Raw genomic sequence first — 733 nt, forward strand, 5'->3', positions numbered from 1 at the left:
AACATACTCGCGCTTACATCAACGGTTTTGGTAAATATACAGGGTTCTAGGCACTAGATCGGCTATGACGACCCCTGGCCATCTCTTTGGGGATGGTCAGATAAAATGCACTTATCTCGTGGTGGAAGCTTCATTTCTAAAGCAAGTTACGAGATTGACCTGAGTGATGGAACGATATTCCCTCGGTCGTCGAGTTTGACATGCTTCTAAAGGCTTTACCCAATTACATATCGGTTAAATATCCTAATACTCCACGAGATGGCTTGGAAGTAATTTGACTCGCTGATAATTGCTTTGTTGCACTTCTCAGCAAATTCACAAATTCTATCTTAATGAGACTGAGAGTCGTTCATCGACTGCGCGACGCTGTGGTTAAGAGTCAGGATTAACAAAAGCAACATGCTGATGCCGGACGCAGGTGAGACACACAGTGATGTGTAGTAAGAACTTCTTACTACCAACCGCTTTTAGCCTTCCTATCCACATTTTATGTGACTAAATCGCGTCCACGCAACATTGTAAAGCTTGCAATCTCAGCATAACAAATAGTGGCCACACTCTCAGCAGAAGAACAAAATCAAATCGCACCTTGCGTTCAATTTGGGATTTTAGCCAATCTGGTGCCTAGAACCTTGTAAATTTACCAAAACCGGTGATATAAAGCGCGAGTATGTATCCGAAGCAACAGCTACCGGCAAGACCTGTCCGCAGAAAAATTAGTCGGAAACAGCCT

At 43.5% G+C, this 733-nt stretch overlaps 1 protein-coding gene across 1 annotated transcript in view; it reads right to left on the bottom strand.

Moving 5' to 3' along the window:
* Positions 1-688: 688 nt before the first annotated feature.
* Positions 689-733, bottom strand: part of PHALS_03598 (atp-dependent zinc metalloprotease ftsh mitochondrial-like) — a gene marked incomplete at both ends in the record, with an annotated part of 1,774 nt that continues 1,729 nt past the window's right edge. The window contains one exon of the mRNA XM_024717839.1: positions 689-733. This exon is cut by the window's right edge and continues 1,563 nt beyond it. Within this exon, the coding sequence (XP_024583298.1) occupies positions 689-733 (45 nt within the window).

This window comes from Plasmopara halstedii, assembly GCF_900000015.1.
Source record: "Plasmopara halstedii genome assembly, contig: Scaffold_2386, whole genome shotgun sequence".
Taxonomy (NCBI): domain Eukaryota; phylum Oomycota; class Peronosporomycetes; order Peronosporales; family Peronosporaceae; genus Plasmopara; species Plasmopara halstedii.